At 42.8% G+C, this 22711-nt stretch overlaps 3 protein-coding genes across 5 annotated transcripts in view; 2 read left to right on the top strand and 1 right to left on the bottom strand.

Annotated features, from left to right (window-relative positions):
- Nucleotides 1–1233, top strand: part of Bbs7 (Bardet-Biedl syndrome 7 (human)) — a 40351-nt gene extending 39118 nt beyond the window's left edge. For 2 of the 3 annotated variants that reach the window (XM_006535535.3, XM_006535536.4), the window contains one exon: nt 753–1233. In XM_006535535.3, the coding sequence (XP_006535598.1) occupies nt 753–886 (134 nt within the window). In that variant the 3' untranslated portion in view covers nt 887–1233. The remainder of the gene's footprint in view (nt 1–752) is intronic. The other variant, NM_027810.3, reaches the window with a different exon arrangement.
- A 103-nt stretch (nt 1234–1336) lies between these two features.
- Ccna2 (cyclin A2) lies at nt 1337–9510 on the top strand. Its single transcript, NM_009828.3, has 9 exons — nt 1337–1594; nt 2072–2737; nt 3396–3639; nt 5286–5395; nt 5564–5787; nt 6444–6651; nt 7262–7375; nt 7701–7834; nt 8093–9510. The coding sequence occupies exons 2-9, from the start codon at nt 2552–2554 to the stop codon at nt 8139–8141; spliced, it is 1269 nt and encodes a 422-aa protein (NP_033958.2). The 5' UTR covers nt 1337–1594; nt 2072–2551; the 3' UTR covers nt 8142–9510.
- Nucleotides 8648–21769, bottom strand: Exosc9 (exosome component 9). The gene is made up of 12 exons (NM_019393.2): nt 21624–21769; nt 21246–21340; nt 20450–20569; nt 20233–20335; nt 19600–19737; nt 18811–18893; nt 17380–17512; nt 13184–13272; nt 12211–12357; nt 11118–11302; nt 9079–9157; nt 8648–8946 (listed from the first exon to the last, which is right to left on the bottom strand). Exons 1-12 carry the CDS (start codon nt 21687–21689, stop codon nt 8868–8870), a joined length of 1317 nt encoding a protein of 438 aa, NP_062266.1. The 5' UTR covers nt 21690–21769; the 3' UTR covers nt 8648–8867.
- Nucleotides 21770–22711: the final 942 nt, after the last annotated feature.

Below are 22711 nucleotides of genomic sequence, written 5' to 3'. Positions count from 1 at the left end.
ATATCCTTACATGATGGTGTTGCAGATCTACCGTCTCTCATCTGTGATTCCAAAATCTAGGAAGCAGCTTTGAAAACCAAAGTTTACCTTTGTAAATCATTTACCAGCAAATTGTCTTAATCTGATTGACTTCATGATAAAACCTGATTTAAACTGACACGAAGCTTTTTCTATTTTTTTTTTAAATCCCACTGAGTGCAAGTATTCACCTGTTTATTGTAAAAGCATTGCCATTTTGTTAGCAGATATCAGCACTCAGTCTCATTGGACCAATATAAAAAGTATCAATGGTATATTCTTTTTCTCTTCCTAAAATATACTTTTTTTCAAGGGTCTTGTATAAATAATAGACAACTTGAGTTGTCTCTGTGTTACATCTTGAAAACTCAAAGGTGCAGTAATTTCCCAGACCTCTGCACCCAGTAAGCCCATGGGTGAAGTGCTTCAGTTCAGACGTTCTTCCTGATGCAGCAGCAGTCAGTCGCTGGGATGCAGGGTGCACCGACACAGATTCAGAATCGCGACCAGTGGCTTGTCTAGGTCAGCAGTTGCAACCCATTGTTAGAAGGTTATCAAATATTTATGTCTTGAAAGTTGCTTCAAACCTTCTCCACATACACATCTGTTTTTAAAAACACCAACCTCTTCCAGGCTTGTATGTGTTGAATAATGGAGTCTCAGGTGGTGAGAGAATGCCACATGCATTGTTAAAAGAACTAATCAATAACAAGAAATAATATTTTTCTTCGTAGGTATGATTACTGATCTTTTTATAGATAAATTTAAGTTCAAAGGCACTAATGTAAAAACCAAAGTACCCATGCTCCTGGAGATTCTCGACAGCTACGACCAGAACACACTGATTTCTTTCTTCGATGCAGCATGAAAGATAAACAAGGTAGGCCAACAGGACAGCCGAAGAAGCAAGCAGAGCCTGATCAGACCCGAGGCACCTCAGATGGACGTCCCACATGTAATCAGAAGAGTGACGGCCTCTAAGCATCCCCCTACGAGTACCCATGAAAGTCCTTTTTATTGTGTACTTGAGGGGAAAAGAAGATCTTTTAGTCATTCATTTCAGGGGAATATTGCATTGAAAGTTTTAGAATACTATTAAATAAGAGCAAATAAGCTGTCTTTTGTTTTCAAAGGGTAGTTATGAAAACAATGATTACATTTTATTATATTTTATGTATGATTCTTAACTATTAAATGTGAACATTTAAGGTAATATACTTGTGTCTTTATATATTTATTTAGGTTTTGTATATATTTCTCTGTGTGTGTGTGTTTGGGTTGGTTTTTTTTTTTTTTTTTGTGGTTTTTGTTTTGTTTTGTTTTTCGAGACAGGGTTTCTCAAGACAGGATTTCTTTGTGTAGCTGACCTGGAACTAACTCTGCAGTCCAGGCTGGCCTTGCACTCAAGAGATCCACCTGCCTCTGCCTCCTGAGATGCCCGGAAAAGGCTTGGCCATCGCCTCCTGGCTGCCCGGTTTTCTTATGAACACTTTTTTTCTACTTTTGAGACATCATCTCACTACATAGCTGACTTGGACTAACTTGAATTCAGAGATCTGAAACTCTGGGATTAAAGGTATGTACCACAATGCACTTCATTTCTAAATGTAATATCTATTTGGGTCAGTGGAACTTCATGGTCTGATGTCACAACCAAGGATTAGCAAAATTAATGGACAGCTGAATTTCTTGTAGTACACCACTTGTTATCAACAATAGCTCATGTTGGCATTTTAAATTAACCCATCTTTAATTGGGGGTGGGGGTGGGGTAGTTTACTGGAATGCGGGGCATAGAGACACGCCTTTAATCCCAGATCAGTGAGCTCTGATAACGGATATCAGTGAGTCACAGGACAATTGGGACAGCATTATGAGACCCTGCCTCAAAATCAAACAACAAACAAATGATATACAGGAGAGGTGAAACAATAGTAAACAGTAAAAGTTCCAGCGTTTCCCTATGTTGTATGGCAGCATCACAGAGAAAGAGAAAGGAGTAGTGTACCCAGGACGGGGCAGTTTGTCATTCAGATCCATACGCTCCTGCCTAGGCGCCACCCAGCGACCAGGAGAAGGCGCTTCACCCCTTAGCTGAGGCGAAGGCCGACACCTCGAGGCCCCGAGGGCTTGTCTGGACCGCCCAGCGGCTCCGGCAGGATCCTATGAGGCTACAGATCCACTGAGCAGCAGAGATCGGCCGAAAGCGGCCGCCCGCCCCGCCCTCCTCTGCGCAGGCGCGTCCTCAGGCTCCCGCCCTGTAAGATTCCCGTCGGGCCTTCGCTCGCGGCGACCGGCGCTTCTGGTGACGTCACGGACTCCGGACGCCCTCATTGGTTTATTTCAATAGTCGCGGGCTACTTGAACTACAAGACCAGCAGCCGGCGGGCGGCGCGCAGCTCGCGGCTCCTGGGCTCTACGCTCCTCCCGCCTGCAGCCTCTGCTCCGCGGGTCGGCCGCCAGGGTCCCGCGCTGCTCCGGAGCGGCGGGCGCTGTGCACGCTCTGCCGCCGACAGAACCGGACCGGAGCCGCGATGCCGGGCACCTCGAGGCATTCGGGTCGCGATGCGGGCTCAGCCCTGCTCTCGCTGCATCAGGAAGACCAAGAGAATGTCAACCCCGAAAAACTGGCGCCAGCCCAGCAGCCGCGGGCGCAGGCGGTGCTGAAGGCCGGGAACGTGCGTGGACCCGCGCCGCAGCAGAAGCTCAAGACTCGACGGGTAATAGGGCGCGGGGGTCTGGAGGAGGGCCGGGCGGGAGCGGTCCTGGGTTTAGCAGCCCAGAGGGCCGGAAAGCACGCTGAGCATTCCAGGGGGAGTCAGGCTGCAGTCTTCGCGGTCCGGGCGTTTCTAGTACCAAATAGTCCCACGAGCTCTGCCGACCCGTGTAGACCGCCCTTCGGCACTAGTGGCGCCGCGTTCCAAAAAATGCCCGGGGTCATACCAAGCGTTGCCACTCGCGTGTCGACTTCCCCCAGCTGTGTACCTTTCCCTCCACTTTTAAAGCCAGGCATTGCATTAGGATGTAGATCCCTTCCCCCTCACCATCTGCTTCCCAGATTACTACTTCAGGGAAGGACATAAAGCAAGTATTCTTCGTGGTAAATTCCGCCATTTTAGCCAGACTTGCTGTTTTGCTCCACCCTGGGGCTAAAGTTGTGAATCAGTTCTTTGCCCTAACTTTAGTCTTTGATTAGTTTGGAATTCCAGTCCGTTCTATTTATAGCCTTTGTAGAAATGGCTGTGACAGATCGGTTTACACACCTTTACCTGGGCTTTGCCTCATGGACTTATATGTTTCTTAGAGTATTTGGAATTAAAAGCTGATACCCACCGGGCTAGAAGCAAAGTTGTATTGAAAAAGATTCCTCCTCTTTAGGTTGCTCCTCTTAAGGACCTTCCTATAAACGATGAGCATGTCACTGCTGGTCCTTCATGGAAAGCAGTCAGTAAACAGCCTGCCTTCACCATTCATGTGGATGAAGCAGAAGAGACTCAGAAGAGGCCAGCTGAGCTTAAAGAAACAGAGTGTGAAGATGCCCTGGCTTTTAATGCAGCTGTCTCTTTACCCGGAGCAAGAAAACCACTGACACCTCTTGACTATCCAATGGATGGCAGTTTTGGTAAGGTTGCTTTTTATTTTTACCAGTCTCTCTTCCTTCTTTCCCTCCTTTCTGTCTTTTTATTCCCCCTCTGGGTTTCTTGAGTATCCTTGACTGTCCTGAAACTCAATCTGTAGACCAGGCTGACCTTGAACTAAGAGATCCACCTACCTCAGCCTCCCAAGTGCTGGGATTAAAGGCATGTGCCACAACCACCAAGCCTGTGCCTTTTATTTTTGAGACAGGATCTCAACCTGTAGCTTATATCTTGATATTTTGAGTTTTAAGATTATGTCTTACCCGATCATACACAGTGAGTTAAGATTACCGCAATCTCATGACTAGTACTGACCTATGAAAGGACTCAAATCTTTAACCGGCAGGAGGGCACTGCAAACCAACATCAAGTTTAATTAGATCGTAAATATCTATCTTAATCTGACTTTATAAATGTTTGGCTAGGAGAATAGATTTCAGTTTTGTGTCTGACTCACTCCTTAACATGCCAGCCCTAAGAGTGCTCCTTGAGGCTACAGTTTTAAGCATTGTGATATCTACCATTCGTTTAAAACTTGTTTGAATGTTCATCAGCTTGTAGGTCAGACACATGGAAGGCAAAATAGCTGCGGTAGACAGCTCTGCGGTTGCTATGACATCACTGCATGGAGACCAGAGATACTGGTATCTGTCACATTCTACCTTATGCTGTGTGTGTCAGCAGAAGGGGTGTGCTTGCCTGTGCTGGTACAAGTAGAGACTAGTGGAGTACTTGACTTTGGGGTATCTTCAACCACTCTTCCATCTCATTTCTTGATAAAAGGTTTCTTTGGAGCTCAGCGATTTGGCTAGACAGCCTGGCCATCGAGGCACAGGGATATGACTATTTTCAACCCTTTTCCTCTCCCACTCCTGGGGTTACAGATAATGCTTCTGTGTGGTGCTGGGAATGCAAGCCATATCTTCATTCAGGCATATGCAGCAGGCACTGCACTAAGCCATTTCCAGCCGCTTTAGTTTACTTAGTTCTGCTGATGGGGAAGGAGGATATGGAAACAGTTTATTACACAGATTCTCCCATCTCAAGATAACTGAAATGGTAAAAACTAGAGCTGAGTATATTAATGCCTATAAACAGCACTCAGGAGGCTGAGGCAAGATTGCCAGCCTAGGGCAACAGAGTCAGTTTCAGGCCAGTTTAGCCTATAGAATGAGACCCAATTTTAACAAACACCAAGTCCCTTACAGATCAGTGTTTGGACATGATATGACAAACTTGATATCTTTACTAACATTTGTTAATCATGCCATTTACCTGATTCTAATGACTCCCTCATTATGATCTGACTATGGCAACCCATGGGATCTGCAGTCTCTCTTAAGGCAAAAATAATTATTTTAAAACTTTGCTGTTACGTTCTTGTCCTAAAAGAACCATTGTTTCATCTGCTCATCTCTGTGGAGGATGATACTTTAAAGTAATTCTCCGTCTTCTTAGTAGCCTATTGGTGTACATACATGCATACATTTATTTCTGTTTTGGAACTAAGGTTATCCTAGAGCTTTGACAAAAGTCCTAAAACCAGAATTAGATGTTCTATGTTGCTTTGCTATTAGGGTGTTTTTGATTGGAAGAGATAAATACTTTGGTTTTAATCTCACACACACAGAATCACCACATGCTATGGATATGTCTATTGTCTTAGAAGACAAGCCAGTGAACGTTAATGAAGTACCTGACTATCAAGAAGACATTCACACGTACCTTAGGGAAATGGAGGTAAGGCTCTGCTCATTACAAATGGCTAAGTGAAGCAGAGAGGGTAATGCTGACGCCTGCTAACTACTAGCAAGTTACTCTAAACTTAAGATTATGGTGTATGCTTCTTTGTGAATGATGAAGTCACCTGATAATTATGTTAACTCTGATTCCCCCCCCCCCCTTCAGGTTAAATGTAAACCTAAAGTGGGTTACATGAAGAGGCAGCCAGACATCACTAACAGCATGAGGGCCATCCTTGTGGACTGGCTGGTTGAGGTGGGAGAAGAATATAAACTACAGAATGAGACCCTGCATTTGGCTGTGAACTACATTGATAGATTCCTCTCCTCCATGTCTGTGTTAAGAGGGAAGCTTCAGCTTGTAGGCACGGCTGCTATGCTGCTAGCTTCGTAAGTCCACCTAGTTTGGTTCAGAGTCATCATTCACTACTACTCCCCCCACACCCCCATTTATATATTTTTTGGATGTTTTGCCTGCATGTATATCTGTAGCACATGTGAGGTCCCTGCTGAGGCAGAAGAGGTCATTGGGTCCCCTAAGCTTGGTGTTATATACTGTTAAGAGCACCATGTGGGTGCTGAGAATTGAACCTGGGTCCCAGCCAATACTCTAACCATTGTACCATCTCTTCAACACCCAGTTTTAGGAATGGCTGTGGGATGATTCTGAACAGAGAGTGAAACTTATTTTCTAATCTAATATATAAAGCTTTCTAGATCTGGATTTCACATGCCTTGAATGAGCATAGGCCAACCACATTTTATCACACTAGATTGAGTTTGAAAGTGTGGCTCTTCTACAATAAAGTGCTTTCTGGGGTATAAGCTGTATCTTCCTTCTATCAGGAGATATTGTATGCAGGGGGCGAATCAGAAGTCCTTTAGTGACTTGGGCCTTTGAATTGGTTTTAACCATCTCAGCTAGAGATGTCAGTCAGCTGTCAGTGGGATGTGGTTGATGGAAGTGAGTGGAGTCTACAGTCTTTGCACTTCAGATTAAGACAAGACCTTCTGAATAAACTCACTCACAACTGCTTTTGTTATAGGAAGTTTGAAGAAATATACCCCCCAGAAGTAGCAGAGTTTGTGTATATTACAGACGATACCTATTCCAAGAAGCAGGTTCTGAGAATGGAGCACCTAGTATTGAAAGTCCTTGCTTTTGACTTGGCTGCACCAACAGTAAATCAGTTCCTTACCCAGTACTTCCTGCACCTGCAGCCTGCAAACTGTAAGGTTGAAAGCTTAGCAATGGTAAGTCCAGTTTGGGGGTTGTTTTTAGGTTGCAATTAAGGGGCAAGCACTGGTTTCGTCAAATAACACTGCTTAAGTCTTTTCGGACAGTTAATGCTCCAATACACAGAAAATGCTATGGCCCTCTCTACCTGTGGGCTCTGCACTTATGGTATAATAAACAGGCATTAAACGTAGCTGCCCATGTACTGGATAAGCACACACCAATCATATGTGTATTGTCTATTTTGTTTTACAAGTAATTCAGTGATATTCTATGTATATAGCATTAACTTATGAAAATAGCATGCATCTTTTATATGTAAGAGATTTAAGTATCTAGTGTCCATGGATAGGGGCTGAGAGGTTCAGGAGAGAACTTCCCAATGAATACACAAAAGTGACCATGCTGGAAAGGCGCTAACTAGTGGCTTAAAGAGAACAACCTAGTATATTAGGGGAGAGAAATGTAAGCTGAGAATAGAGGAAAACATTGAAATAATTTTCCCAGGGCTGATACAGAACCAGTGAGATCCAAGACAATGGAAACTGGTCAGGAAGCAAGGATTCAAAATCTTGAGTCTTATGTGTGATTATAAAAGTTGGGGTTTTGTTTTGTTTTTTATTTCAGTTTTTGGGAGAACTGAGTTTGATAGATGCTGACCCGTACCTTAAGTACCTGCCTTCACTCATTGCTGGAGCTGCCTTCCACTTGGCTCTCTACACAGTCACAGGACAGAGCTGGGTGTGTATTACCAGTTGCCTTCTCCAGTATGGGTGCCGCTTTGATTTGGGCTGAAAGCTTAGCTGTAAAGGTGCACTGAAAGCTCTGCTTCAAGAATCTGAGCCTTCCACCTGCTGCAAGCAGGGGAAGTAAACAGCCAAAATAAAAGATGGAGTGAGTGAGCTGAAACAGGGGGGACACCCTGAGTGAAGAATTGAGGAGGGAGCAACATTTAGAAATAACAAAACATCCTGTCAATGATTAGTGCCAATATTTAGATCAACTGTGAGCTTGTGGTCAGTGCCCTGTGCTGTTACAAAAAACTCAATGGTTGTCCCTTCCCTAGCCTGAGTCATTGGCACAACAGACTGGATATACCCTGGAGAGTCTTAAGCCTTGTCTTGTGGACCTTCACCAGACCTACCTCAAAGCGCCACAACATGCCCAACAGTCAATACGGGAAAAGTACAAGCATTCAAAGTAAGAATCCAATTCTTGTTGAATACAGTAACCTGCCACTACCTCAGTTGGCTCTTAAGTCATGTATTAGGAAGCTTTTGTGCCTTTGCTTCTGGTAAGAGAAGGGTAAGGGGGCAGATGTATGTGCTCTACGTATCAAATGTTTTTAAATTCATAATCAAGTAAAAGTAGCATTTCTCCAGTCTTGGGGTACATGAATTGTTCTGTAATCTCCCCAATGAATGTTTACTAAAAGTTTTTTTTTTCTCTGCTCAACAGATATCACAGTGTTTCTCTTCTCAACCCACCAGAGACACTAAGTGTGTGAGTGAAAGACTGCCGGCTTTGTTTGAAACAGGAGTCGCTCGGAGTCCATGCTGTACAGTTTTTATGTCGGGTTTTAGTTTCACAATCACTTCTGAATGTAGATGGTATAGCCACAGACAAATTATGGTATCCATTGCTTTTAAAATGGTTTTAATTTGTATATCTTTTGTACATGTGTCTATTTGGATAATTTTAATTGGTTAACATTGGTGCTGCCAACTGTCAAGATATTGAGAATAAACTGATTTGGAAATCTTTGCAAGTCAAAGTTAATCTGAGATAAAAATATGAATGATGTCGTTTAGAAACTAACTTGATTTGTTTTATTGTACAGTGGGGAGTAGGAAAAGATTTTATAAAACTAAAATATTTCAGGGAAAAAGACCTTCAAATTCTGGCATTGATTGATTATTCTAAGCAACCAAACCAAACTGCTGACTTGTTCATAAATAACCAAAAGTAGACAAACTGTTTTCAATGTAGCAGAACTCATTCGGCTCTCAGATGTTACAGTAGTTTATGGAGACATTTTATTTATCAACTTTAACAAATAAGGTCTTACATGAGTTGGGAAGCTTGTGCAACAGAAAAGTTTTCCAGAAAGTTTATTCAAAGCATAATGTTAAAGACAAACAGTGTATCAAGAAGTTCAGCTTGTAAGATACCCAGAGCTGTTAGCACTGAGTATGTATACACACACACACACACAGAGATCCACCACTTTAGCTTAGTTAGCAGTTCTCTTCTTCTTCTTCCTTTTCCCTTGGCCTTTACTTGGTGCCTTCTGGTTTGCACTGGTCTGAGCTCTGTGAATGAAGTAATATAACAGCTCACTGTATCCCATCTGTCCTGGATTGGGTCACTGGGACTCTGAAAGGTGCCCCATTTTATAGAACCAGCTTTTAATGTATATTTGAAAGAGGCCAGAAATTTGTTACCTTATTTTCTTTGGGTTCTTCTCTGGCTCCAAAATAATCATTTCTTCTTCTTCACTATCTGATAGCACTATAGGGGCACCTTTGGAAAAGTCCAAAAAAGGAGTTTACTGCTTAAGCACATCAGAGGTCCTAACGCTCCCATCTCCAGGCTAAGGGAGCTCCCAAGCTCTACTGCCCGGAGGCTGACACTCTTTCCGAATCTTACCCTGTTCTAAGTAAGTAGCTCCTTGCAGCTCTGAAAATTTGTAAAAATTGATGTTTTCTATAAACTCTTTCTTTCCTTTTTCCCCAGAGGACATGTAGGCCAGAATGCTCTAATTCTTGCTACCAGGACTGCCCATGAAAAATGTAGAAAACTGCTTTGTTTGCCCATTTTTCTCTTGAACAGTAATTATATATGTGTGTAAATAAAGCATGCAAATTAACCCTTTACCCATTTGGTGGGCTGTGTGTTGTCTCATCTTTATTCACATGTTTTAGGAAAGCTCTACCTTCTTCACTGTCCTACTTATTTTAGGTCCACTTTCATTGCTCAGGGTTCTTAAAACCACAAACAAAAAGCCTCTATGAAAAGAGATATACAAGTGCAAAGATATACTAGCACCGTAATAGTGAGAAGATAAGAAAAAGCATTACTGATGATTAAACCAACTGGATGATTCTCTATGCAGCATTTAATAGTCCTAATTAATTAGGATCTTTAATTTACTCATTTATCTGGTTAAACCAACATTGTTCCCCTGCCAAAACAATACCACCAAAAGGCTGTAAGTAGCAATTCCCTTCTGTTAACAGTGCATACTGCTATGAGTTCAGGGAATAGCACTCACATGGGGGCAGCTCACAATTGCCTGCAACTCCAGATTTGATGCCTGACTCTAGCCTTCAAGGCACTCATTTCATACATAGGTAGCACACATTTAGTGACGTCTTTAAAAGCATGTACCTACAAAAGAACCAGAGTTTGGTTCCTGGCATCCATACTGAGCTGCTCACAACTTCCTGGGACTCCAGCAAGTTCCTCTGAACTCCCTATGCATGCCCTGGCATACTGGAGCACACACATATACATAAGACCTTTCTGGGGGCTTCTAAAGTTTCCCACATTCTAACATACCAATGTGGCCATACTAACTCAGATAAGCCACACTTAAAATGTTCAATAGTGGGCTGGTGAGATGGCTCAGAACTAACTGAGAAGAGTACTGACTGCTCTTCTGAAGGTCCTGAGTTCAAATCCCAGCAGCCACATGGTGGCTGACAACCACTCGTAATGAGATCTGATGCCCTCTTCTGGTGTGTCTAAAGTCAGTTACGTGTACTTAGGTATAATAAATTTAAAAAAAAAAATTGTTCAATAGGTGAAGCTGCTACCCTAGCCAATGTACATAATTTCTTACCACAGAAAATTCTACTGTGCAGTATCTCTGTGTGTGCGTGCTAGCATCCACAGAGGCCAGAAGATGGCATCAGTTTCTTGGAGCTAGAATTATAGAGAGTACTGGATTATTGTGATTGAGCTTCAAGTGTCTCCAGAGCTGAACCATCTCTCTGGCCTATTTCATGAGCTTTTTTATATTTGAATCAAACTAAACAAGGCTGTTGGCAGGAAAGAAATCTTTAAGAAAAATCTTTAAGTGCCCATGGACATATTTTTGTTTGTTTTTGAGACAGGATCTCTAATCCTGCTGCCTGAAACTCCCTATGTAGAAATGTTCCTGCCTATGCCTCTCCACAGTGCTGGGATCAAAGGCGTATGCCACCACACCTGGCTACATGTAATTTTAAAAAATTGTTCAAAATATCACTAGTATGCCAAAGCATACCACCAGTTTACAAAAATAAAAACATTCTTTACAACTGGTATTAATATTTCTATTCAATCGTTTAATTAAAATTTAGTTTCAATGCTAAAATATTTAGCCTTCCAAAACAAGAAATATCCCTATGTATGATCTATAATCTCCATACAAAACTTTGTCTATAGTTTAAATATCTCAATTGTGGCTGTCTCTGTACACATTAAAAGCATCACCTACCTTGACTCCCAATATCAGAAACTTCTCCAGTGTCCATCTTTGTATCATCAAGAATGACAGCTTCATCAATGCCACCTTCCTCCTCTTCCTCTTCCTTCTCAGAATCTTCAAGGTCACCCCAGGAGTTTTCTATTCCGTCTCCAATCTGGGCAGTTCCAGGAGTCCACAGCACAGGTTGAGAAACACTTTAACAAGTTAAGAAAACTGAATATCCAAAACACTGTTATTTAATGAGCTACCAAGAAGAGATCAGATTTCCTGGAAGACTGTTTCATGTGTTCCATAAATTCTTAGGAATTAATATACTATGGACTGCTAAATAACATAACTGCACATGATCTCAAGATTATATAACAATGCATAAAGAACTTGGCCATGTCATTAACACTGAAGTACCATTTCTCAAAGGGAAATGAATGCTGGCTTTGGTTTGTATTTTCTTACAGTGGTGAAATGGAACCCAGGGCCATAAACAGCTAGAAAAGTGCAGCACCAATGATCTACATCCCCCAGCTTTTAGTTGGGTTTTTTTTTTTCCAAGACAGAGATTCTCTGCATAGCCCTGGCTGTCCTAGAACTCACTCTGTAGACCAGTCTGGCCTCGAACTCAGAAATCCGCCTGCCTCTGCCTCCCAAGTGCTGGGATTAAAGGTGCGCGCCACCACGCCTGGCTAGTTGGTTCTTAAAATAGAAAAATGTACGATTTTTAGATAGGGAAGAGAAGCTAGATGTTACATTATTAACTCAGTTTGGCATATTTTTCTCTTATAGTATGGGGTCCCCCAAAACAAACTTCAATATGTACACTCTAGCCTTAAAGAAACAAAACAAAACAAAAAACTTATGCATCTGATTACTGTAAAACCCACCCAATAGGGGCTGGTGAGATGGCTCAGTGGGTAAGAGCACCCGACTGCTCTTCCGAAGGTCCAAAGTTCAAGTCCCAGCAACCACATGGTGGCTCACAACCATCTGTAACAAGATCTGACTCCCTCTTCTGGAGTGTCTGAAGACAGCTACAGTGTACTTACATATATTAATAAAATAAATCTTAAAAAAAAAAAACAAACCCACCCAATAAAGATACACTTACACTTCTGGGGGAGGTTCAGCTTCAGCAATAATTTCTTCTGCTCTCTCCTCTATGTTGGAGGTATCAATAGGGGCCGTCTCCATTTTAAACGCTGTGATTCTTTGGTTTGCTATAGACTCTGCAAAGCCAAATTTTCCACCTTCTTTCCTGTAGATGGAATTTTGGTAGTGGTGGTTTTGAAGATAAAAAGACAAAAGAAAAAAATTAATTTTTGTCCTTGATAGGTAAATAGACTTGCTTCATTACTAGACTTTTGATAGCTTTAACTAAACTTGACACAGCCTAGAGTCACTTGAGAAGGGAGGCCTTGACCAGACCAAAAACTATCAGTGAGGGAGTATCCTGACTGTTAATTACGGAAGAGGGCTCACACCACTGTGAGGGGCACCATTCCCTGGACAGGTGGTCCTGGGCTGTCTAAGAAACGTAGCTAAGCATAGGCCTGTGGGCTGACATCAGTATTCCTCTGGATCTGCTGTAGCTCCTTGGCTCTGGGTGAGTTCCATGACTAAGAGAATGCTACATGGGTAGTGAAGAAGCCTAATGCCAGGTCCCTTACCACTAGAATACTACCACAGTAACCGAGACATAAAAGTCATCATAACGATTGTTTGGAACTCGGCTGCACATGCGTGAGGTACTTGAAGTATATTCTCCAGTTCTCAAGTCAGCTGTAGGGGAAGGCACAGCTCCCACAGAAGAAGAACATGAAGTTGCTTAAAGTAACAGGAAGTTGAGCGGCAAACCAGCATGTTTGTTCTATTAATTTATTAGATTCTTCTTTCATAAGAACATATTAACTTTTAAAGAAGACACTTCTGTAACTTTTCAGAATAAAGTCTCAACTAAACACTAGTATGTACAACTGAGATTAACTAAAGAGCAAGCACGAAATTATATGGCTGCCCTTGGATGAGAAAATCTCATAAAACATGAATTTAAAGAGCATATAATTTTGAAAAATGATACTTACCTGACTCTCTGGTCATTTTCCAAAGCTTTCTGTATTAGCTCTGTGATTTCTGCTACTTTCACACCAGCTATTTTACTGCATCTGAAAACCTGTTTACAAATACAGGATGTTACAGACAACAAATCAAACAGCTTTTTTTAAATGAACCCAAAACCATGACATCAATTTTCTACCTTTAATGTTTAAGCATTTCTTTTCCAAATACCAAATTAAGGCGCAATAAACACAAGTAAGACAATATATATAAATTACAGAGATCACAGATAAAGTGTGCTCAGGAATACAGGCTTCCTTTCTGTGACAATAATCCACAGGAATCAATAGTGGTTGCAATCCTATACCAATGGTGCTGGGGACAATATGGAAATGACATTCGCTGAGCACCTGGTATTCAGACCCTTACACACAAACACTTCAGTTGCTTCTATTCTATGGTGCCAGTAATAAAATAATTTCCTAATATACAGATACAATGAGACCCAGAGACAAGTCATTTGTCCAAAAGCTATAAACTTCAGTTACAATATGACTTAACGCCTCTCCCTAGTATTTAATATTTATAGTAGACGTTACACGGCACTCTATTTTCTAATATCCTCCATGTGATCCTGATATGTGGCTGGGTTTGAGTACTACTGCTGGTTTTATCCAAATTCAAAACGTAAAATTTATTTTTTTCTTAATTTCTACATTTAATGCTTAAAAATAGTAATATGAATCTTTGTTCACTTGCCTGGGTTCCTTTGCCAGACCCTAGAACAGCAGTTCTAAACATGGGAGTTGCAACTACTCTGGGGTGTGTGTGTGTGACATATCAGGTTTCTTGCATATCAGATATTTACATTACAATTTATAACAACAACAAAATCAGTTATGAAGTAGCAACGAAATAATTTTATGGTCGGGGTCACCACAATATAAGGAACTGTTTTAAGGAGTGGCAACATTAAGAAGGTTGAAACCATTGTCCTAAAAGGACAAATACAGGGAGAGGCAAGGAAAGAAAGGATACCTCATGGCCACTTTGACATTACATGGCCATGTAGTGATGGCACCGAAGGCAGATGCTAGACACAGTCATCTAAGGTACCCTTGTGGCTTTGGTTAAAAGATGCTTTTAGCAGACAGGAACCTAGCACATCCTGTCTCCTGAGAGGCTTCATCCAGCAGCAGACCCACTGCCAAACATCAGGCAGAGTCCGGAGAGACCTGTGAAAAAGTGGTGAATAGAAGCAAGCAAGGTGGAAGGCAAAGGACACCACAGGAAAAGCCAAAGTCGACTAACCTGGGACCATGGGGGCTCACAGAGCCTGGGCCATTAATCAGATGGGATGGTTTGTATATGTTCCGCCCAGGGAGTGGCACTAGAAGGTGTGGCCTTGTTGGAGTAGGCATGTCACTGTGGGTGTGGGCTAAAAGTCAGTCTTACACTAGCAGCCTCCAGATAAAGATGTAGAACCCTCAGCTGTGTCTGCACCACGCCTGCCCAGATGCTGCCATGCTCCCACCTTGATGATAATGGGCTGAACCTCTGAACCTGTAAGCTAGCCCCAATTAAATGTCTGCTCATAGCAGTAAAACCCCAACTAAGACAGAAGTTGGTACCAGGGACTGGGGTATTGCTGTGATAGGCCTGACCATGCTTTTGTTTGGAAGGATGTGAATTTGGGGACTTTGGATTTGGAAAGCTGTGGAATGCTTTAAGTGGGGCTTAATGAGCCATCCTACTAGGAATATGGAAAACTTTGCTGCTGTGAGTGATTTGAACCGTGCAGACCTGGCCCAAAAGGTTTCAGAGGAGAGGAATTTCAGTATGTGGTTTAGAGACTGTTTTTGTGATGTTTTCTGCCCTTGTATAAAAGTCTACCTGAGGCTAAGGTAAAGAGATCTATATTAATTGCATTGACAAGGGAAGTCTCAAAAAAGCCCAGCAGAGACTTTGTTGTCTGTTAAGTCTCACAGCAAGCATTTTCAAAAAGCACAGAAAGCTTAGAAAGGAAAAATATAAAGCACGTGGTTCAATTATCAAAGGTGCACCAGGAAGTGAGATGGAGCTGAATCCTGTGTTCTAGGAGATGAGAGATTAGGGAACTTTGGGACAAGATCCTACCCAGATAAATTTAGATCCAGGTATGGTAGTACACACCTTTAATTCCAGGAGACAAAGCCTTGTAGACCTCTGAGGTCAAGGCCAGCCTGGGATAGAGCAGACTCTAAGTGAAGAAGAGCTTAAGTCCAAGTGTGGTGGTATACAACTTTAATCCCATGAGACAGGCATGCAGACCCCAGAGCTCAAGGTCAATCTACAGAGCAAGATCCAGGACAGCCAAGGAAGGATTTGGAAAACAAAAAGCTGGTAAGAATGTAATAGGACAAGGGGCATGTTCCAGCCCCAGCAAGCAGCACAACTCAGCAGCTTTGGCCATAAAAGGAACTACTGGGACAATTGATGCTGGTTAGCTGGAACTAAGAAATTAGCAGTGATTAAGAAGAGGCCAGCATCACTGAGGTGAAATCTTCTGGGAATCGTTTTCTGACAGCACAAAGAAGCTGTGTTCCAGAGATAGCCTAGGTTGTACCTTGTGCTGCAGCAGGACTTAGTGATGTATGAGAGTCACCCAGGTGGTACTAGTTTTGAAGGTATGAAGGGGTCATGAAGAGCAGCTGAGGCTTGGTCCTGTGACAGGTCATGGAAGGTCACTGGTGAAGGTGCAGCCTCAGTTGCAGTTGATGGCCCAGGACTGAAGGGATCATGCAAAGGATTTGAGGCCTGGCACCATGAACAGAGCCAATGAGAGACTACTGGTGAAGTGTAGTTGCAGCAGAAGACCACAGTGTACTGGAGATGCCAGTACCATGGGATGATCACCAAGAATAGCAATGGCAGTGGAGTGGATCAACCTGAGCTTAGAAAGCTACAGAGGGCAGAGCTGGAAAAGTGACACCAGCCCATTTGGAGGAGCCCAGAAGATCACGTGTAGATCATAGACATTGAGACAAGAACATTACTCCAAGGTAACATTGAAGTTGCCTTGGAGACCCCACGGATTTTCAAGATGCCAGAGCCTTAGGGTATCTGCCAAGGAAAGCTGCTAATGGAGTGGAACCATTCCAGGAAAAGGAATTTGTTGCAGTCAATAAAAGATGAAAATGGAGTTGAGATCTGAAGCCTGTTTTGATATCAGCCGAGATGCAGAGTTTGTAGTTTGCCCAGCTGCTTTCCTGTCTTGCTTTGGGGATTATAGTTGAGTGATTGGATGAATCTCAGAAGAGACTTTGAACTTTGGACTTTTAACATTGTTGAGACTGCTATAGACTATGGGGACTTTGGAAGTTGGATTAAATGTACCATTTTTATTATGTTATGGCCAGATATTGCCCCCACAGACATGTGTTTGAACAAGCCTATAGGAGCCAGGGAGTGGAATGTGATGGTTTGTATATGCTAGGCCCAGAGAGTGGCACTATCAGGAGGTGTGGCCTTGCTGGAGAAGGTGTGTCCCTGTGGGCATGGGCTTAAGACCCTCATTTTAGCTCCCTGGAAGTCAGTTTTCCACTAGCACGCTTCAGATGAAGATGTAGAACTCTCAGCTCCTCCTGTACCTTGCCTGCCCAGATGCTGCCATGTTCCCACCTTGATGATAATGGACTGAATATCTAAATCTGTAAGCCAGCCCCAGTTAAATGTTGTCCTTTATAAGACTTGCCTTGGTCACTGTGTCTGCTCACAGTAGTAAGACCCTAAGATACCAAGGAACATACAGGAGCTGGACCTAAGCCCTACACATCTGTAGCAGATGTGCAGCTTGTTGTTCCTGTGGTTCCCCTAACAAGTGGCATGGGTGCTGTCTCGGTCTGTTCTCTGCCACTGGGTGTGCTGCCCTGACTTGGACTGCCTGGTTTTGTCTCAGCGGGAGAGGATGTGCCTAGTCCTGCTAGTACACCCACAGGGTAGGGAGGTACCCAACAGGGGCTCCCCTTCCCTAGGGAGAAAGTGAGGAAGCAATGGGAGGAGGGATTTGTGGGGGTAAGACTGGGAGGAGAGAAGGGAAGGGGCTGTGATCAGGACATAAAGTGAATTTTAAAAAATGAATAAATAAATAAAATGTACTTTAAAAAGATAATTTTAAAAAACAAAATAACAATAAAAGTTCTAAAAAGAGAGGTCTTACAGGGAAAGGAGTCAAAGCACTCACCTGGTCTTTAAGCAGCATTATCCCACCACTAGACTGAATAGTACAAATTTCTCGATGCTTATTCATGGCAATCACCAGCAAGCCATCCATTACTCGTTCTTCACGTTCATTGGGGTCCACCAATAAGTATGTTCTGAAACAAATGTTAAATGGTCCTCAACATATATGAAGCTGAGTTCTGTTTCTAGGAGAATGGGTTTGTCTTTTTTTTTTTTTAAAGATGTATGTATTATATAAAAGTACAATGTAGCAGCTGCCTTCAAACACTCCATAAGAGGGTGTCAGATCTCATTACAGATGGTTGTGAGCCACCATATGGTTGCTGGGATTTGAACTCAGGACCTTCGGGATAGAAGTCAGTGTTCTTAACCACTGAGCCATCTCTCCAGCCCCATGCCTTATTTTTTAGTTAGCATTCAAAGTCAATACTGAAGGATTTGAGCCACTTCAACTCAGTAACTTCAGTTACATGAAATCTATGTCTCTCTGGCCATTACAATGAAGTCACATTAAGTTCAGATAAAGACTTAGATAACACTAGTTTGGTTCATTTTAAAGTGGCCCTGGGGTCCTGCCCTCTAAGTTCTAGAGTCTGCCTGCCTCTGCAGTGTCCTTTTCCCAATAGAGAACCACCTACCGTGGTTCAGTGCCTAACAGCTGAAATCTTTTCTCTAGTTCTTATGCATGGGAGTCTCTCCTTTCCTGAAGATCCAAGAACCGTGTTTCACTTAGAAGCACATTACATGGATGTATAAGCCTCTCCAGCTCATACTGTGAGCGTTTAACAGGAATTGTGAAGACAAGGCTAGACAGTTGAAGGAAGCAATTTTTCAGGTTTGCCAACTATTTCCCCTTCCAATGGGCTCCTCAAACTACTGCCCATAACATGCCTCACACTGCCAATGTTCTATTAGTCCAGAGTAACCCTTACCCCATGCACAATCTCAATTGAGCTCACATATCCTCAAGGCCTTTCTCTAGCTAGGGAAGGGTAGATGCTACCATGCCACATGAAAGTCTTACACTCTAAGTATGCTGTGAGCAGAGAAACGATGGAGGTACATTCATAACAGCTGAATTTGCCAGTTCTATTAAGAAAACCTTTACAAAGACAGGAAGAAACCAGTAGGTGGTCTAGTATTAAGGGCAGCAGGTTTATGCGTATCTGAACAGAGCAATAAAGTTCTTAGCTTGGAGCTGGCATAGCTCAGCTGGCAGAGTGTTACACATCATACACAAAGCCCAGACTCCATTCTTCAGCACTATATAACCAGGCACAGTGGCACATGTCTGTAACCCCAGCACTTGGGAAGTGAAGGCTGAAGGATCAGAAGTTCATAGTCAACTACTCAGATATATAGAGCTGAGCTACAGGACCCATCCAATTGCTAGGTATACTCACATTTCAACCCATGGCAAGGTAACACTTACCCTTGCTGAAAGAAAGCAAAACTGACACAAATGGGCATATGGTGGATGCTCAATGGCACGGGATCACGCTCTTCAGGGGTATACTGTTTCAGAAGAAAGGCCAAAGTCTTAAAGTTAGCAAATGAGAAAAATACAAAACACTAAGATATGAAATTCTTAACAGTGAGTATCTAAACAATGTCTTTTATAGTTACCTATGTGACTCTGACAACTGTGTTCCTACTTAATTTTTATGATGATAAAACATCGATCTCATGTCTAATCTTCTCTCCCAGAGCTTCAGTCCAGTGGCCTTTTTAGGAAGGTATATGTGCAGTGCTACCTAGGAGTTCTTGATGCCCATCTGGGCACTCTGAGTTAGCCATGTAAGTACTGTGGTCCTGCCTCTATCCTCCTCCCTAAGCAGAGCCTAGGAGTGCTGTTAACAAGCCTCCAGGCAGTCCTCATGAACAAAGGGCCTGCAGAAACATGAAAATCCAGCAAGCCTCAGTCCATTTCAGGTACTACAGGCCTCTCATGCTGACCTACTCAGAGACCAACCCTTTCCTCTAGTAGTCAATCCAAAGAAAGAGCCACAGTTCTATTACAGGAGACCAAGCTGGGTCATGTTATTATTGACAGGCAATTCTGTGAGAGAACATGAAACTTCTAGGGCATTTCTGACCATTTGCAGTTTCTGTCTTGTGAATAAAAACTAGAAGAACCCTAAATGCTATCTGCCATGTCTCCTGTCAGCACACGAAGGATTTGCTCACAGGAACAATTCTGATCGGAGCCCTGGAAGCTTACCAGTGTTACTTCCTCTCCTTGGACAGAGACATCAGGTCTTCGGAAGTGACACAAGGCTACAATTGCAGCAATGCTAGCAGCATCAATAATATTCCCATCATGATTTAATAAATGTAGGTCTACACGGATCTGCCAAACCTGAAAGTGAATTTAATATAAAAATAAATCCCAACTGAGCATGACCAATGGCCACTGGTAAAGAAATACTGCACTTTTTTTTTTTTTAACGTATACGGCTAATCCTTCCAGTTTATCCAGGAAAAATGCAGTTAACTTTAAAACAAAACACTTGAAATACTAATAGTTAACTTATCTATGGGATTCATTTGAAAGACTAAGAATATGTAACTGAATGGAAGCATTCTAACATTTGAAACTTATGTTTTTTAAAAAACACATTTATTTTCCATGTATGCACATTTGCTTGCATGTATGCATGTACCACACTCATGCCTGGTGTCCCCAAAACTGTGTTAAAGCTTCTGGAACTACAGTTACAGAGGTTGTGAACCGCCATGTGAGTGCTGGCAACCGAACCCAAACCTCTGCAAGGTCTCCAGGTTCCTACGTCTGTTTTAATTGTGTCTGAATCAACAGTATTCATTGTTAAGATATTTTGAACATATTTCTCACCTTTTCACCAGCGACAACACAGAGAGATTCAGTGTCTATACACTTTGAATTTCGTAGACACCTTTCTAAGAGTCGATTCAGCTTCACCAAGAGATCTGACTGCCTATGGAAAGAAGAACGAACTAATGTGATAAACTTCGACTGTGAGCAGGAAAACAATATCTCACTGAGGGTAAGTTCTTCCATGGCTAAAGTAACTTAACAAAGAGTGAGATACCTGCCAGGCTCAAAAGCTGGAGCAGCCATCTGAGAAAGCTCAAGGTTAAAAAAGAGGATACCTTCCGTTGCCCTATTGAGTTTCGGAGAAACAAGTTCACAGGAAACCTGTCCAAGGACTCTGCAAAAATAAAGGTGCAAAGCAGTCAACTAAACGTACTTTCTTTTCAATTAAAAAAAAAAAAAAAAGGGTGACGAAATCTAAAATAACAACAACAACAACAAAAACCTAAACAACACAATGTGACATAAGAGGCAGAAATTACATATAGAATGTGGTAAACTGGACCCAGCAACCTGCCTACACACACACAATAATGCACATACACAATAATAAAGGTTTTTTTTTTTAAGGGTAAGTAGATTTCACGCAGAAATAAAAAATATTGGTATACACAAAAGGATGACAGAAAGGAAATCTCTTATTTCTTACATCATTTGAGAATAAAAGGGAAACTGAGGCTTACTGATGACATGATCGATACACTCCTCACACTAGAAAATGAGACATGCAGATAACCTGTGTGATCAATGTTAGCTGTCTACATGATTTATAATGGTCATACGGAACTATGATACTCATATAACAGAAAGCACTAATGGTTGAAAGTTAAACTGCGCACAAAACTAAAAAAGGCTGGCATTAAAGAAACATATTTCTCATCAGAATAATGATAATAATAAGAATAAGAATAAGAATAGCACGTTTGGAATTCGGAGCTGCTCAGTAAACAACCGAGTCAGTATGTTGTGATTTTCACACCTCCTGTTGCATTATCTAACTTGAATCCTGTTACCTTGTTTTTCCCAGTTCCACAATACAGCATCCATAATCCGTTCCGAATGAGATCCTGATGTTCCTGTAATCATAGGTCTGTCTGCCGTCCAGGCGCTGTAAGCAAACACCATTTACTGCTTTAACATATTTATGAGTGGCAACTGTGTCTGTGTGGTCCTGGTTCCCAACGTCCCTGCCACTGAATACTGCTGGCTTAAGGTTCAAAGGAACTGGTCAGGGTCAAATACTGCCCTGAGGCTTGGGGAATGGGGAGAGTCCACACTGGGCAGCCCCCGAGTCCACACCACGACCACACAACAGGCCGAACTGACAATGTATCCACGGACAACCCGAGTCTACACCCAAAGCCACGGTGTTCACACCGCAGGCCTCGCACCTTCTTCTCCTCAATTGCGCGGAGCAGGAAGCGGCGCTCACAGTTGGAAAGCGGCGTCTCCTTCATAGTGGCGGGCCACGCAAAGGATGAACGGCACCGAGACAAGTCCGCACACCGGCTTCTTCCCGGCGCGGAAAACCGACGTCATCCAGGCGCAGGCTCGGGGGCGTGGTGTGGGCGTGGCTAGAGATCGGGGGCCGCTGGGGCCGGTACAGGCAGTGTAGCAAATCAACGAAGATTTCCCGGGTTGGTCCTGCCCGGCATCGCAGTGGAGATTAGCATCTGCAGTGCAGTCCTGTTCCTAGTTTTTTATTGAGACAGAATCTCACTCTGTCTCTGACTGAACTCAACAGAGACTTACTTATCCCTACAAGTCGTAACAGTTCTTGCTTTGGGGGTAGGAAACAAAGATTTCCCCAGCTCTTGGGTCTGGATGTCTACCATCTTCCAGGCTGACCTAAGTATTGGGATTCCCTGGCACTTCACCACAGAGACAGTCTACTGAGGATGCTGACTTTTGTCAGAGAAAGATGGAAGGGTGGTGCGAATCGGTGGAGAATCCTTGTAAGGGCTTGGGGCGGATGGGGAGGATGTAGCCGACTAAAGGTGGTTCACATGGGACCTGAGGACGGGAAAACAAGTGAAGTGTAACGTCACTGACTGGAACCTCGTTTACTGCTTATATCTCATTTTAAACCGACAGGCTTATTTTTACAGACAGACATGTGTCCTCCATCTGCTGGCCGGTGTCCTGATTCACCCACATCAAGAGCTGGTATTTGACAGCTTGCGCAACGAGTGAGGCAGCAGTAGGTGATCCTTTAGTGCCCAAATCTTCTGTTTCTCCTTTTTTATTATTGTTTTTTTATTTTAATTACAGAGTCTCACTGTGTATCACTGGAACTAACAGAGATCCACCTGACCCTGCAAAGTTGTAACAGCTCTTGCATGGGTTTAGGAAATAGGGATTTCCCCCAGCTCTTGGCTATGGCTAGCTAGCAGCTTCCAGGTTGACCTAGTTTTTGGGATTTGCAGCAACAATGAATGCTACAGCTCTTGGCCCAGGGTCTGAGACCTTGGCCCCAAAG

Source organism: Mus musculus, chromosome 3, assembly GCF_000001635.26.
Source record: "Mus musculus strain C57BL/6J chromosome 3, GRCm38.p6 C57BL/6J".
Classification (NCBI taxonomy): Eukaryota; Metazoa; Chordata; class Mammalia; order Rodentia; family Muridae; genus Mus; species Mus musculus.
Note: the sequence above shows the minus strand (reverse complement) of the source record. Positions and strands in the feature narration are given on the sequence as shown.

What these genes read in the sequence shown, in the direction of transcription:
- Ccna2 (NM_009828.3), top strand. Translation starts at nt 2,552, where the DNA reads ATGCCGGGCACCTCGAGGCATTCGGGTCGCGATGCGGGCTCAGCCCTG. An exon ending in AGAAGCTCAAGACTCGACGG is followed by an intron (nt 2,738 to 3,395) that starts GTAATAGGGCGC and finishes CCTCCTCTTTAG; the next exon opens with GTTGCTCCTCTTAAGGACCT. An exon ending in GAAAAGTACAAGCATTCAAA is followed by an intron (nt 7,835 to 8,092) that starts GTAAGAATCCAA and finishes TCTGCTCAACAG; the next exon opens with ATATCACAGTGTTTCTCTTC.
- Exosc9 (NM_019393.2), bottom strand. Translation starts at nt 21,689, where the DNA reads ATGAAGGAGACGCCGCTTTCCAACTGTGAGCGCCGCTTCCTGCTCCGC. An exon ending in CCAGCTTTTGAGCCTGGCAG is followed by an intron (nt 20,336 to 20,449) that starts GTATCTCACTCT and finishes TTCTTTCCATAG; the next exon opens with GCAGTCAGATCTCTTGGTGA. An exon ending in TAATGCTGCTTAAAGACCAG is followed by an intron (nt 13,273 to 17,379) that starts GTGAGTGCTTTG and finishes ATTTGTAAACAG; the next exon opens with GTTTTCAGATGCAGTAAAAT.